The 14,823-nt window shown below is 34.6% G+C and overlaps 2 protein-coding genes and 2 long non-coding RNA genes across 5 annotated transcripts in view; 2 read left to right on the forward strand and 2 right to left on the reverse strand.

Annotated features, from left to right (window-relative positions):
• Positions 1-14,823, forward strand: part of LOC127881735 (uncharacterized) — a 132,843-nt gene that overhangs the window by 10,424 nt on the left and 107,596 nt on the right. The window lies entirely within an intron of this gene.
• The window catches only part of LOC127881740 (uncharacterized), a 128,555-nt gene that overhangs the window by 9,729 nt on the left and 104,003 nt on the right, over positions 1-14,823 (reverse strand). The window lies entirely within an intron of this gene.
• LOC127881741 (uncharacterized) overlaps positions 1-14,823 on the forward strand; it is a 127,106-nt gene that overhangs the window by 2,946 nt on the left and 109,337 nt on the right. The gene's annotated exons all lie outside the window — the stretch shown is intronic.
• LOC127881729 (solute carrier family 2, facilitated glucose transporter member 3-like) overlaps positions 9,664-14,823 on the reverse strand; it is a 75,465-nt gene continuing 70,305 nt past the window's right edge. Inside the window, exon 12 of one of the 2 annotated variants that reach the window (XM_052429812.1) lies at positions 9,664-13,573. In XM_052429812.1, the coding sequence (XP_052285772.1) occupies positions 13,385-13,573 (189 nt within the window). In that variant the 3' untranslated portion in view covers positions 9,664-13,384. The remainder of the gene's footprint in view (positions 13,574-14,823) is intronic. The other variant, XR_008050227.1, reaches the window with a different exon arrangement.

Below are 14,823 nucleotides of genomic sequence, written 5' to 3' on the forward strand. Positions count from 1 at the left end.
GAAAGTGCATGTGTTGACCCCTTTTTTTGTTACTTTATTGTACATAAAATGCGTGTCAAGCTACACAAGTAGTGATTTAAAGTTATACCATTGGTGAGCCTATCAGCTTAATTTACTCTCTTTTCCAGTCTCTGGTTGCTGATTGTGGCGACTGCAGAAGTGGCTCAGCAAAGCGTCTTCGTTGGAGCAAACAACCCTGCATTCTGGACAACCGATTGTGCGCCTCCTTTAAATATAAACTTTGGAAAACATTATTTTTCATCATTTTAACCAATAAATACATACTAAACAAGAACTTTGACATTAACTTAGATAAGAAAACATATATATTATTTTCATTAAATTGTTAAACAAGAGCTGTCTCCATAGGATGACGTATGCCCCCCAATAAATGCCTTTGATAGAAATTCATGAGCATTTTCGAACCCTAAACGCGGGACCCTAAGGTCCAAGGTCATGGGGTAAAAATTGTTGTGGGTATGGAAAGGCCTTGTCCATATACACATGCATATCAAATATGAATGTTACATCTGAAGCGACAAAAGAAGTTATGAGCATTTTCGAAACCTAAACACAAAGTGTGACGGACAGACAGACATCAGACAAACAGACAGAAGGACAGTTCGATCACTATATGCCCTCCTTCGGCGGCATTAAAAAAAGTTTAATCCAGAAATGCAAAATAAGTCCCAAACTAGAGAGCGGACACCATAATTAATCCTTGAAATGCACGTAATGTAAGCAAGTTAGTTCAAATAACAATGTACACAATTTCAATACTTTCTTAAAGTTAGTTCAAATAACAATGAACACAATTTCAATATTTTCTTATCACTTAATCAATAATTATTATTTAAAAAAAAACATCCTGACAGTCCCCTCACATTTATGTGACTGAACTATCAGTCAAAAAACGTTTGTTAGCTAACAGGGAGATATCTGTTATGGGAGAAGGTTCAAAATATTTTTGCCATTTCTTATATCACACTGCAAGTGTCAGTGCTACTGGCTCTGGGCATTTTCTATTTTATCAAACCACTAAAGTTAATGTATTTTATTCAGAAAACTTTGCAAAAGACAACCTCAGTGTCTGGACTGACCTGATGCACCAAATCGCACAAGTCAGCTACATCTCTGAAATTATTTCAATACAATCATTTTCATTAATAAAAATAGATAACAAGAGCTGTCAGAGGACAGCGCGCTCGACTATTCGAATGCTTGACAGTATAACGTAAGCCATCATGGGGAAATTGTTCATATTCAATAATTTATAGATGATCTTTCAAAAATAAAAAAAGGAAAAAAAAATAAAAATTTGGGGAGGGGGGGTAGGGGGTGTTGAGAGGGGGGTTATATAACGTGGGGTGTGGTCATTTATTAGACGATCTTGACGATCTTTCAAAAATAAAAAAGGAAAACAAAAAATTGGTGGGGGGGGGGGGGGGGGGCAGGGATTTCTGGGTTGGGGCGTGGGGTATTGCAGTGCTGGCAGCTAGGATTTGAAAAAGGCAGGGGGATTTTTTGTCAAAAGGGCACTTTGGACGCGCAGTATTTTGTCAAAAGGGCACTTTCGAGCGCGCGGGTGTTTCTAGAATGCTTCCTCATGCATGTTAATTTATGTGTTATCAATAATTGTAAGAATAAATTATTCCCATTGTCATTAAACAATTCAAATTTAATTACTACAATGAGGAATAAATTAATTACAATGTATTTTAATAAGAGATTTATTAATCATCATATGTAAAAAAAAAAATTAAAAACATTTTATTTTTTTTAAGGGCAGGGGGGGCCCTAGGAAGGTCAGGGCGGAGGTTCAGGAGGGCAGGGCGGGGCGCCCTTCGATTTAGGCCTAGCTGGAGCACTGGTATTGCACGGGTGGAATCCATTGTGGTATTCAGGTAAGTGTTGTTTTGTCAAAGTATTAATAAAATCTTATCATAAATAAAAAAGTTATGTGAATTTAAGCAAAATGTCCAATTCTCAAAGTAAAAAGGGGCCATAATTCTATCAAAATGCTTGATTCAGTGGTCTAATCTTGTTTATAGGTTGGGGTCATGTTGGAAAACCAAGTATGCAAAATATAATAGCAATATGTCAAAGAACATAGGAAATATTTGGGGTAGTACGCAAACTTTAACATAGATTTATCAATAATATGCATATTCTGAGTATAAAGGGGCCGTAATTCTATCAAAATGCTTGATTAAGTGGTCTGCTCTTGTTTGTAGGTTAAAGGTCATGTTGGTAAACAAGTATGCAATATAACAAAGCAATATGTTAAAGGACATAGGAAATATTTGGGGTAGTACGCACAATTTAACATAGATTTATCAATAATATGCATATTCTAAGTATAAAAGGGGCAATAATTCTGTCAAAATGCTTGATACAGTGGTCTGCTCTTGTTTATAGGTTGGGATCATGTTGGTAAACAAGTATGCAAAATATGAAAGCAATATGTCAATGGACATTGAAAATATTTGAAGTAGTACGCAAACTTTAACATTTGCACGCTCACGGAAACGCCAACGCCGGGGTGAGTAGGATAGCTCCACTATATATATTTCATATATAATAGTCCAGCTAAAATACAGTCAACAATTAAAGAGTTGTTGTCACTGGGAATGTGATCTTGCATATATACACTTCATGTTGACAACATATTATTTTTAATTAATTTGTTAAACAAGATCTGTCTCCATAGGATGACGTATGCCCCCAATAAATGCTTTGATAGAAATTATGAGCATTTTTCGAAATCTAAATGCATTTTTTGAACCCTAAACACGGACCCTAAGGTCAAGGTCTTGGAGTAAAAATTTGTGTGCATATGGAAAGGCCTTGTCCATGTACACATGCATATCAAATATGAATGTTACATCTGAAGCGACAAAAGAAGTTATGAGCATTTTTCGAAACCTAAACACAAAGTGTGACGGACGGACAGACAGACATCAGATAAACAGACGGAAGGACAGTGCGATCACTATATGCCCTCCTTCGGCGGCATAAAAAACGTTAATTTAGAAATGCAAAATGCAAAGTCCCAAACTAGAGAGCGGACACCATACTTAATCCTTGAAATGCACTAAGTGACCCTGTGACCTAGTTTTTGACCCGGCATGACCCATATTCGAACATGACCTAGATGTTGTCTTGATACAACTTCTGACCAAGTTTGGTAAAGATCAGATGAAAACTACTTCAATTAGAGAGCAGACACCATGCTTAAACCTTAAAATGCACTAATAGACCCCATGGTCTAGTTTTTGACCCGGCATGGCCCATATTCGAGCTTGACCTAGATATTGCCTAGATACAACTTCTGAAACAAGTTTGGTAAAGATCAGATGAAAACTATTTGAATTAGAGAGGGGACAAGAAAAGTGTGACAGACAGACAGACAGTGAGAAAACTATATACCCACTTTTCTTCGAAAGGGGGCATAAAAAATGTGGAGTAAAATATATACAAATGTGTTCTTTTTCTTTGCAGACTGACTTACCTATCAAAATAGTTACATAAACAAATATGTATAATTATATTGTTAATATTATGCGCATAAATAAAACATTTGCTATTTCATGTAAAATTAATTGTAGACAGCAAATAATGAAACAAGAAACCGTTTGAGACGGGTGATGCTCCACAAAGGTTTTTTTTGTCACAATATTGCACTATATATTCAGATAAAAGGAAACGTCTTGAGGGGCATAACTTTGGACAAATTAATACAATGGATGGTTTAGTAACTTAAAAATTTCAAAGGGCCATAACTCTGTAAATAAATCATCTAACCAGAACCCACTAATAACATGCGCATCTCCTCAAGGTAGTTAAACTTCCCATAAAGCTTCATTGTATTCCAGTCAGTAGTTGGGGAGAAATAGCCCGGACAAGAATTGCACTATATGTACAGTTTATAGAAAATTTCAAAGGGCCATAACTCTGTGAAAAATCATCCGACCATAACCAGCTTATAATATGCACATCTCCTGTTGGTAGCGAAGCTTCCCATAAAATTTCATTGAATTCATGTAATAAGTTGCTGAGAAATAGCTCGGACAAGAATTGCACTATATGTACAATGGAAAATTTCAAATGGCCATAACTCTGTGGAAAATCATCCGACAAGAACCAGCTGATAATATGCACATCTCCTGTTGGTAGTGAAGCTTCCCATAAAGTTTCATTGAATTCCCGTAATAAGTTGCTGAGAAATTGCTCGGACAAGAATTGCACTATATGTACAATGGAAAATTTCAAAGGGCCATAACTCTATGAAAAATCATCCGACCAGAACCCGCTGATAATACGCACATCTCCTCTTGGTAGTGATGCTTCCCATAAAGTTTCATTGAATTCCAGTCATTAGTTGCTGAGAAATAGCCCGGACAAGAATTGCACTATATGTACAGTAAATGGAAAATTTTAAAGGGCCATAACTCTGTGAAAAATCATCTGACCAGAACCCGCTGATAATATGCACATCTCCTCTTGGTAGTAAATCTTCCCATAAAGTTTCATTGAATTCCGGTCATTAATTGCTGAGAAATAGCCCTGACAAGAATTGCACTATATGTACAGTTAATAGAAAATTTAAAAGGGCCATAACTCTGTGACAAATCATCCGACCAGAACCCGCTGATAATATGCACATTTCCTCTTAATAGTGAAGCTTCCCATTAAGTTTCATTGAATTCCGGCCTTTAGTTGCTGAGAATCCAAAAATTGTTCACGGACGGACAGACGGACTGACGAAGCGGCGACTATATGCTCCCCCCCCCAAATTTTTTTGGGGGAGCATAAAATGTCAAGTTAACATGGATAATAGAAAATATTGTGAAATGCTTTATTTATAAATTAGAAACTAGATAACACTTCTAAAATGATTGCAAGTTTCCATGACTCATTGAGGAATAAACCATGTAAAATGTTAGTTTTGCAAATTTATATAGTTATGGGAAACAACTACATGTACATTAAATTTAAATATCAAAGCTTTTTTTTTTATTGTATATGTACCGGTAAAACACCGCTTCATTTGTAAGAATGTCATTTGAGCCTAGATGAAGATACAGCTGTTGAACATCCATCTTCCGCAAGTCTCTCAACAATGCATGGCGAAAACGATCACAAGAAAATTTGGCACCTTTGAAAACAGAGTTGGCGAATGTCTGTGTAAATAAATCACAAATATACATGAATGAATACACAAGGAAAATTCATGCTTTGCCTCAAGATTAAAATGAAAAGTTTGCAATTACAATTCCCTACAATCTGTAAAATATTCCACACGCTTAAATAAAATATATAACCATGCAAATTAGTTAGAAAACGCAATGATGCCAATCATTGCACATGATGACATCAGCATAATAAGTTTAACTTTATATTGATGACAAATACTGTAATCATACGAAGCTTAGGACTTGACATTTGAACTGTTTAAGTATAAAGAAATGAAATAATTACATCATTTATAGAAACTATGAGTATCAAGTTTAAATGGTGGCATTTCGTGTTTTCTCAAAAATGTTTACAAAAACAGTAAACATTTAAACGACTGTTGATATCAACATAATCCATTTTAGTTCATTACGTTACAATGTTGCAAAACTTATTAAAAGCTGTTAAAAAAAGACTGGTATACATTTGTATCAAGTGTGCCAGATGGCCCTTATTCACAACAGCGTAAACATAACAAAACACCATGTACGACCTAGACGTCTTGAATATTTGACACACGTCGGCACAAAGTGCTCGGGAAAATTTTCCAGCTATTTGTTGCATGATCATTCCCCGAATTGTCTTGAACATTTGACGCGCGTCAGCACAACGTGCATGAGGACATTTTTTCCGACATTTATTCATCCGCATTCATTTTTAATTTAATAAACAGATACTCGTTTTTATGTACATCTTGTTAGGTAGAAAACAATAAAAAATTTACACAGGTGTAGTCTTATTGAAGAAATGTGGGATCAATATTTATTTGTCTTTGTTATAAAATACTACGGCATGTAAGTAGAAAATGTGTACCCAATGACTCAACAACGGCAAGAACAGTTGGTTTTAATATGACGTCATTGCCCAAATGGGTAATGATCTGAATATAACTTCTGGAAATAATCATTACTTTCAGTTTGGAAATGCGATGTCAATGACGCTTTTATAACTGACATATGGATACCGTTTAAACGGTAACCTTTTGTTTATTTCATTAATCATTTTGTTTTAACGTTTAGAAAAATGTGTACATGTGATACCATTAATAGAAACAAACCTGAAACTGTAATTACTGTTCTATACCATTGTCATTACATATACTCATCAGAGATTGGCAGGCATTTGACAGCTATATCGGCAGGAAGAATATCCTTAATCCGATGAGCATTGGAGTCCCCAGCAATACGGTTCACTTTTCTCCTGTCTTGGGCACCTGAAAAAATAAAAGGAAAATGCTTCCTGACACAACACTGCATCCTGTTCAAAAGAGCCTGCGTAATAAATTTACTAATTATAAAAAGACAAGTCTTAACAACCCAAATACTACCTTAACAATACAATTGCAACAAGACTAATAAGGACGACTAAACTTGTCTTATGTGTATCTAACTACACAAAAAGAATATAAACAAAACAGATCAATCACGCTTTAATAAAATAAAGGTCACACAAGTTAAAAAGCACTAGTTTTCAATAATCAATAAGTGTCAAAATTGCAATACACTGGTCAATGTTCAGTGCAAATATCACTATGAACATGATAAAAGTGTCAATTATTGCACTAGTGTGTAACACACTGAATGTGTCCAAATGCGCGAAGCACCTGTTTTTTTAATAATTAGTATTAAAGTGTCACTCAAAATTGCAATCCACTGGTAAGTGTTCAATCAATGCAAATATCACAGTCACTATAAACACATCAAACGTGTCAATTATTGCACTAGTGTAAAATACACTGTAAGTGTCCAAATGCGCGAAGCACGTGTTTTTAATAGATCACAAAATGGGTAATAAAACGCACAGTTGAACTTAAGGTGAAAAGTAAACACAAATCCTTCGTTCACTCACACCGAGTTACTAGGACTAGGTCGCGAAAATGAATGCCACTTTGAATTATACACTTTACAACGTCGAAATACACCAAATCACAATTAAAAGATAGCTATTGCAAGTTCAAAAACAAAACTGAAATATATAAGCGCCGAAATGACTTCTTGATCTCAAAACAATGTCACAAACGTATACAATACCGGATCCAAACCGTTTGAAAGCTCGTGTGCAATCAAAAGGGGAGATTATTCCAACGATGTTTTTTCTTGTTTCTCCATTCGGTACCCCTCGCACGTTATTTGATTACGCTTTCTTCATATATGGTCATATTACACTCATTCATAACGTTTATTTATAGATGTTTGTGTTGTGACATATATGGTTATGATTACCATATAAGGTAAAGACGGCCAGGGACCAGAGTCGCTCTGCTATAGTAAATATAGGTCGTTTGTTTCCTCACAATGCAAATAAGAGGCATTTAGATTAGGTTTTTCACTAATTCTTTCCCTAAAATTTTATATCTTGAAAGCAGTACAGTGTTATCATCATAAGACGTTTACCAATAGTCCATTCTGTCCTGGCCTGACGAATTACTGACCGAGTTATGACCATGATATTATGCAAGATGGAATTTATTAATGTGTAATTGTAAATGGGCAAAAATGTGTGTCTATGTGTCGTATGAAAATGCAGAGAATAGCCTGGATTTCCTTTCACTGAACAATATATCAAACTACACGCAGTACTCATTCATCTCTAAAAGGATCCAGTGATGAGGCTGATGTTCTGGGAAAGTTCTCTCCTAGTAACAGCCTATGAAATATTTGGACTTATTCATGTGGGTCTACTGGCAGGAAATTTCCAGAGCATTTCATAAGCTGCTGATAAAGGTCATTGAGTGAAAAGCTGGGTTAGACATTTATTGATTTAAATCAATAATGGTGATGAACTTGACACAACATTAGTAACAGTGTATGTACCTGCATTACAACATCAGTTTCTTTGCCATGGATGGAAATGTTATATAATACTAGAACTGCCCCTAGTTTAAAATATACTCCAAGAACAGATTGGTAAATTGACAAAATTAAAAAAAATTGTTTCAGATTCGCAAATTTTTGTTTTTGTTATGATATTTTTGAGGAAATAGTAATACTGACCATTTGCCATGCTCTTAAAGGGGCCTTTTCACAGATTTTGACATGTTTTGAAGTTTGTCATTAAACGCTTTATATTGATAAATGTAAACATAAAATTTTTTAATCTCCAGTAAAATATCGAAAATAAAATTTAAAAAGGGAAAAAAAGTAGCCCGCGGCAGGGCTCGAACCAGTGACCCCCGGAATCCTGAAGCAAAAACGCATCAGCCAACTGAGCTATCCTGCCAAGCATACATAACATGCGTATTTTGTACCTTATATAAGCAATCTTCGTAGTTTCACAAATTTAAACGACAAGAACAGAACTCTCCAAATTATTCAATCGTTTTGCGTTGCAACGCTTCATAATTTTTAGGTTTTTAAATCGTCAAAAGATGTATATAATGGCTATATTAGACCATGGCAAATGTTCAGTAATACTGTTTCCTCACAAATATCATAACTAAACCGAAAATTTGCGAATCTGAAACAACTTTTTTCAATTTTGTCAATTTACCAAACCGTGAAAAGATCCCTTTAAATATCCATTATATGCATCTTTTTACGATTTAAAAACCTGAAAATTATAAAGCGTCGTGCGACACGAAACGATTGAATAATTTGGAAAATTCTGTTGTAGTTATATTTTGGATAACTACAAGGATTGCTTATATAGTTAAAAAAAATACATCCGCTCTAAGCACGAGTATGGATGTTCGAGTGGTCTAGGCGGGAGACTTCTTACTCCAAGATTCCAGGGGTCAGTGGTTCAGGCCCTGTGGAGGGTTACTTTTTTTCCTTTTTTAAAATTGTATTCTTGTTTTTTTCCAGGAGATTTTTAGGTCAAATGTTTAAATTTATCAATATAAAGCATTTAATGACATGCATCAATACATGCCAAAATCAGCCCCTTTAAACAGCCCCAGGTGTTATACTAGAAATATATATAAGTACAATGCATAGTGTTACTAGTTAAGAAAAAGTTATCATTTGCAAAGAATGGTCTAAAATCAGCATATTAAATAGAAAACATAAATTATTGATCTCTTACACCTCTTATCATTATTAGACTAATGTTAGTTATGTAGGAAGAGCTACCGTAATTCATGTTTTTTATAACCTTTTAGTAAAAAGTGAAAAACACGATTTTCAGGTACTATATAAGTTGATTGCATGAGACATCATGAAGTCTTTAAAGAATAAATGGTCAGTCAATAAAAAACAAAACAAGAGCGTGTTTGTTCTATAACTTCTATTAAATGGCATGATTTGAACAAACTAAGTAAAGAACTCCTGACTGTTGCGGTTTCAGATAATAAGATTTTTAACTCAATTTACTATAGAAGTCAAAATAATTCATGTTACCCTGGGCAAGATAAGTTTAACTCAAGGTGCATGATTTGAACAAACTAAGATGTGGTAAATTTTACTGTTTCATGCCAAATATAAGAAAAGATTTTTTAAGTTTATCAACATTTACTATACAAATCTCTAAAGATGATTTGACACCTGAGGCATGACAAGCGTTGACCTCAAGGGCATGGTGTTAACAGACTTAGCAGACGACAACTTTAAGAGGTTAGATGCCAAATAAAACTCTGGGCCCTGCAGTTTCAGAGAGAGATGATGCACTACACAGGATCATTAATGTGACCAAAATAGTTCACCTGAGCATAACTGCATCCCATCACACATGTGCACAAGTTCACATGATTGTAAAATAGGCTTTTTAAGTTTAAGTGCTCCAGCAGATCATTTTCTCACCAAGTTTCATCAAGATTTAATGATAAATGTTGCCTGTAGAGGGGTTAAACAGTTTTTCTAAGCTTTGACATGTTGACACACTTTTTGGATGCACACTACGCTGATTGAACTGGGCCTGGATATTGTCAAGAGAACATTCTGACAAAGTTTAAATGAAAAATGTGGCGCCTAGAGTTGCAACAAGATTAAAGTCAACAACTGCACGACACTCAACACCGCACATAAGACTAGTCACAATAGATCTCCTTCAGGACAGCCAGCTCAGATGAACTCAAAACTATGCAAGTATACTGACACCCATATTTCTAAAAGTTCAGTAACGGTATTCACCAAACAATTCTTAGACTCAAGTCTAAGAATAAAGAAAATTCTTTAAATTAATATATTCAATAAATGCTTGAATTTTGAGTAAAACTTGTTTTTAAACACCTCGCTCTATGGCATTCTTCATGTAGAGCATTGTGTTAATGACATAATTACCAGTGGAGGCATCTATATATTCAAACACTGAATGCATTTTTCTTGGTTCCAAGTCTTTTCTTTATTCTTAAGTCTAAGAATGGGTTGGTGAATACGGGCCCAAGTTCCCAAAAATTGTGATTAAACAACATTATTCTTTCATAATCATCGGAGTTCCAAAGTCTTTGTTCTTGTATTCGTCAAATTACATGTGCAGCAATTTTTACAGTACAAGTAATAATTATGTAGGATGATAACTCACAATTTGTATTGTCACAATATGCTTTTTTCATATTCAATGTTCATGTATTACATGCATCAATCACACTTTTGGGCAAGCTGTGATGAGATTTCATGTGCCTTAATAAAGAAAAACATATTATTGACAATATAAGTATTATACACCCACAATCTCCCTGAACCACTTACAAGCAGAAATATAACATAAGCAAAGGGAACATTTTTAACATACACTTTTTAAAAGGCAATTTGTTGGAGGTAGATTTTATTTAACAGACTACCAACAAACACAGAACAAATGTACCTAGGCACATTCATGCCAGTAGCACATTACAGTGTACACAGATATTGCACTTCCCAAATTTGTTGAGTACATGTATATTGTCATAACCCTGCTCACATTTCATGTGAATTTTAATATTAGATATAACAATAACATATCAACAGAAAGACAGAATTGTCACTAAAATAATATAATATTTCTGAGCAAACCACATAAATACATGTACTTCATATCAATGCAAACATACAATTTTATTCCCATAGAGCCTATTCAATAAACAGAAACATTTATTAAACTAATAACACCTTATTTACAAACAATTATAACTAAATTGTGAAAATCCATGGTAGTAAAATAAGTAATTTCTGAAAGTTTTATTAATAACAAACTTATCAAGGACACATGCATTCCCTAAATATAACTATTAACAAGAGGGCCTGAAAGGCCCAAAGTCGCTCACCTGAGATACCAAGATATAATTGGGACAAATCTTCTGACCAAGTTTCATGAAGATCGGAAAATAAATGTGGCCTCTAGAGTGTTAACAAGGTTTTACTATAGCCATATAAGGAAAAATGCCCCGCCCCCTGGCAGCCATGTTTTTCAACCAACCAGCATCATTTTTGAACTCGTCCATGATATTATCGGGATGAATCTTCTTACCAAGTTTCATGAAGATCGGACAGTAAATGTGGCCTCTAGAGTATTAACAAGATTTTACTATAGCCATATAAGGAAAAATGTCCCGCCCTTTGAAAGCCATGTTTTTCAAGCAAACATAATTATTTTGAACTCATCCAAAATATAAATGAGACCAATCTTCTGACCAAATTTTATGAAGATTGGACAATAAATGTGGCCTCTAGAGAGTTAACAAGGCAAATGTTGACGCCGCAAAACGCACGACGGACAAAAGGCGATCACAAAAGCTCACCATGAGCACGTTGTGCTCAGGTGAGCTAAAAATTGGAAACCAGTGTAAAGTATGTTTTGTATATTTTTAATCTCTTTGCAAAATATAATTTCAATATAATTTAAAAAATATATAATTTCACAAGCAGCATCAACCCCTCAACCAACATAAGTGAGCACTCAATATAGATATATACAACAACCAATGTCAGTTGCTTAGAACAGCCAAAAAAGTTAAAGGTATTTCCAAAGAGTTCCAAATTCTTGTGCCAGTTAAATAAACCATACTGCCAATATTTCATTCACATAAAACATTTAAAAATCAATTATATTCGTCAGCATATAATTTCATGTTTTTTTTTTTAAACATGACAACAATGTTGTAGAAATGGAAATTCGTGTATGTTGTTTTTTTGTTTACAAAAATGGACATGAAGTTGTTAAGTGTTTGCAAGATGTATCCGCAGTATATTGAGTGAAGAAGTCATTATAGAAGGTGGGCCAGGTTTATCATATTCCAATTAACGAAGTTTAATATTATGACAAAACACCCTTATACAATGCAGTATGTTTTCATTTCTCTCTAATAAAAGCATAGAAACTCTTTGAATCAGTTGTCATTGACTGTCTTCAATCCGCCCCTGATAATTCAACATCCATGAAAAATGCTATATTATAACACAAGGCATGAAGGGTATTTAATAAGCCCCGAGCCTAACTTATCTACCTAGACGAAGTTAAAGGTATAAATCAGGATCATACATTTGTGTATCCATTTTCCCACAAAACAAAAATATTCTTGTCACACGAATAATTGTGATTTTGCAGTATGCTGTATCTAGACTGTCAACAAGGGACATGATTGCATCCGAATTCTAACATGATAAACATGCATAGTCAAAACATGGTACATTTTTTTGTATACAAGTATAAAGTTTTTGTAGTTTCTAACCTCTTAATTGAAGTTGAAATAACATTCTTCCATTCAAAACCAGTTTCAGGTGTGAGCACATTGAATATTTGTTCATAGCCTTTGTTTGAACATCGCAAGCATACTGAACTGACGTTTTAGTTGAAATCTAACTGTAGTTCCACATGTATTCATTACCGGTATTGCAGTTGAAAACCATGAATACCAGTATATTGGCACAGGCTGCTCTGTTATGGTAGCATGATCTTACTTTTCAACTTGTATTAAACATTTGAAAGTGGAACTGTGTAACAGTTATATTGTTAAAAGTAGAATATTGCAACTACAATGAAAATGATGATGATTAGGTGGTGAAAATTAGGTGGTGCTTGTAATAAAATTGCTCATGCATCTTACTTCAATTTAAAAAGCTGTATAAAGCCATATTGTTATCACAAGTTTAATGTAAATTCATTAAATACTAACACCTTATCAATAAGACATAGATATACAGAACTGTAGTGTCAAACACTACTGGTACCACTTTTCTATACTATGATCTCATTGTTGGTCATTGTTATGCATGAAACAGTGAGTTGTACACAGCCTCTATTGTGACTCTGAGTCCGAGTCCGAGTGTTGTGGTATCTGCTGGTAGGGGATGTCCTTGACGCGAAACAGCGCGGTAATGTCCTCAATCGTCCTGCCCTTTGTCTCGGGCACCTGGTAGAATGTGAACATCCATGAGAAACCCAAGAATGCCACAAATGGGATGAACGAATACGCCTTGATGTTCTTCTGCAATACAAAAACATCCAGGCTGAAACAATTCTTATCAAACAAATAGAGAATAATGTTTATACAGATACGTTAATAAAGCAACGCTTATAAAATCTGAACCACCAGCCTTGGGAAGTGATTCATGTTTTTGTGCAGAGCAAATAAACTTATCTGTATTAAACATTTACAGTAGCTGGTCTATATACATCCCAATCATTTTCTCAAAATATTTGGTAATCATTTTGAAAACAATCGCAGGACAGTAGCAGAACTGGCTGTAAAACAACAACAACACAAACATGATAAACAAGAGATCTGTTCGTCAGAAACACAATGCCCCCTACTGCGCCGCTTTGAAATAATTTTATTTTTTTTACCTTTGACCTTGAAGGATGACCTTGACCTTGAACTTCCACCACTCAAAATGTGCAGCTTCATGAGATACACATGCATGCCAAATATCAAGTTGCTTTCTTCAAAATTGCAAAAGTTATGGCCAACGTTAAAGGTTTTTTTCGGACAGATGGACAGACTGACATACTGACGGACAGTTCAACTGCTATATGCCACCCTACCGGGGGCATAAAAACAGCTCATTAAAATTAATAAAATGTTTTTTGCTTAGCTGAGTTTCTAGCATGTTTTTTTTCCTTGTATAGTAGTAGCAAATATGTATCTTATTTCATAGTTTCTTTAAATAATGTAGGTTTTTAATACCTTATAAATTAAAACAAGACTATTGCCAAGCAATATAGGTCCCCTACCAGCTCCACCATTGTCAGAAATTCCACCATTGTCAGAAATTGTTTTCTTTTTGTATATTTGTTGCCATAGCAACCAGAATTTTTGACGTAAGAACAAAATGAAATGACGTGCATAATGTCCATATTGCCATCTATCCATGTTTCAAGATTCATGAAAAAATATGAAGAACTTTAAAAGTTATCGCAGGATCCAGAAAAAAACACAATTTCAGCAGTATTTATAGTCTATTTGTTGCCATAGCAACCAGAATTTTTGACGTAGGAACAAAATGAAATGACGTGCATAATGTCCATATTGCCATCTATCCATGTTTCAAGTTTCATGAAAAAATATGAAGAACTTTAAAAGTTATCGCAGGATCCAGAAAAAAACACCATTTTCAGCAGTATTTCTAGTCTATTTGTTGCCATAGCAACCAGAATTTTTGACGTAGGAACAAAATTAAATGACGCGCATAATGTCCATATTGCCATCTATCCATGTTTCAAGTTTCATGAAAAAAT

Source organism: Dreissena polymorpha, chromosome 5 (genome assembly GCF_020536995.1).
Source record: "Dreissena polymorpha isolate Duluth1 chromosome 5, UMN_Dpol_1.0, whole genome shotgun sequence".
Taxonomy (NCBI): Eukaryota; Metazoa; Mollusca; class Bivalvia; order Myida; family Dreissenidae; genus Dreissena; species Dreissena polymorpha.